Source organism: Austrofundulus limnaeus, unplaced genomic scaffold, assembly GCF_001266775.1.
Source record: "Austrofundulus limnaeus strain Quisiro unplaced genomic scaffold, Austrofundulus_limnaeus-1.0 Scaffold123, whole genome shotgun sequence".
Taxonomy (NCBI): domain Eukaryota; kingdom Metazoa; phylum Chordata; class Actinopteri; order Cyprinodontiformes; family Rivulidae; genus Austrofundulus; species Austrofundulus limnaeus.
Window position 1 is genome coordinate 274,701 of NW_013952525.1, and position 1,655 is coordinate 276,355.

Below are 1,655 nucleotides of genomic sequence, written 5' to 3' on the forward strand. Positions count from 1 at the left end.
TGGAGAAGACACGTCACCGTGGAGAGCTGTTAACCAACATGCAAATTAGCCTGCAGTACCACTGCTTTACCCATATGAGCAGCAAAAACACGTTTTTTGACCAAATATTACAGATTTGAACAAATACGCACAAAACATCAAAATTAGCACAGAAACAGTACTATATAACATTTTAGACACATTCTAGYCAGTTTATCAGCTAAAAAAAGTTAATTTGGGGGTAGGTTGCTCTATAAACACGAAATGTCACACTATGAGAGCCACCGTAGCACTTGTATCCATCAGTGAAAATGAGTTTGACACGCCTGCTTTAAGAAGAGGAACTTCCTGGACTTTGTTTATATGAACTCAGATTCTTCATTAATGTCTGTGTTGTTAGCTGTTGCAGCAGAGCTCTATTCCACACTTCCATATTTGTCATCACTTCCTGTTACTGCGCAGGTGAGTATCTCAACAACTGTTTGCCTCAGCTCCCGTGACCCAGAAAGTTAGAAGCGGGTAAAGATAATGAATGTTGATGATGATAATGATGCTCGTCTCAGCATGGTAAATTTTTAGCAATACATCGTTAATGCTATCTTTCCTAAAAGTGCATTTGTATTTATTGTAAAACTTTTGATGTCGCAGGCACTGTAAGCTCAGGCAAAACTGTAATTTACTGCTTAGTTCATCTTGTTCGACTAATTTTATCGACAGGAAGAGGTCCCACCCTGTGCTGTGACCGTTTTGACCTGCATAACTGGGCGTGCTCACCCTGCGAGCTGCCGTGCCCGGCGGCGGCTGTAGCGATGGCGAACGCCGACGCAGGCGACATGGTGCAGCGGGAGTTCTCCCCTGGTGTGACTGCAGGGAAAGTAGAGGCATTCAAAATGAGCTGCTCAGCCTGTTGTGTGCGATGTGTGTCCGTGAGTGTTTGTGCAGTTCCTACCCCCCGCCTGTCTGTATCGAAGGTGCCTCGGTGTGGACGGGGAGCGGCAGGGAGACAAATCGCCCGGCTCGCTGCTGGATGGCGATTCAGGTATAAACTTGTCAAGAGATACTGACTCCAGAACAGCTGTCAGGAAAAAAAAAAAACAGGTCACAACTCAAATAAGTAACCAGAAAACAACAAAAGACTTATTTGTCAAGATTTTTGTTTGTTATAAAGTCCACAAATTTCAAAAGCAAACATATTGTTGCCTTGTCCACCTTCTGACCACAGATAAACAAAAAAAATGTAAGTCTGTTTATATGTGAGCTTCTTTTCTGCCTTTTTTAAAATGCTTTTTCCCTCAGTTAAAAATAAAGATCAATGCAGCTTCTTCAGTTTTGCGTACTGTGTACTGGTCTGGTGTGGTGAAGCTGAGCTGTAAGTAGAAGCTCTCTGTTTACATATCAGTCTGTGTTCCTACCCTCCAGAGTTGTAAAGTAACTAAGTACAAATACTTTGTTACTGTACTTGAGTAGAAATTTTGGTTATCTACTTTATTTGAGTAACTATTTTTCAATGTACTTTTTACTTTTACTCATCTCATTTTTATACAACTATCTGTACTTTCTACTCGCTACATTTTTTTAAAAAGGTAAGAAGTAGGAAGTCGTTAATCCTATTTTATTCTGAGTTTTTATTACTTAAAAAATACTATCCTGATAAATTGTGTCTCCTGGATAGAGTG

General features: G+C 40.6%; 1 protein-coding gene across 3 annotated transcripts in view; it reads right to left on the reverse strand.

The window, feature by feature from the left end:
• rasgrf2a (Ras protein-specific guanine nucleotide-releasing factor 2a) overlaps positions 1–1,655 on the reverse strand; it is a gene marked incomplete at its 5' end in the record, with an annotated part of 54,347 nt that overhangs the window by 24,641 nt on the left and 28,051 nt on the right. For 2 of the 3 annotated variants that reach the window (XM_014015103.1, XM_014015102.1), the window contains 2 exon segments: positions 754–843; positions 929–1,054. In XM_014015103.1, coding sequence (XP_013870557.1) covers positions 754–843; positions 929–1,054 — 216 coding nt within the window. 3 annotated transcript variants of the gene reach the window in all.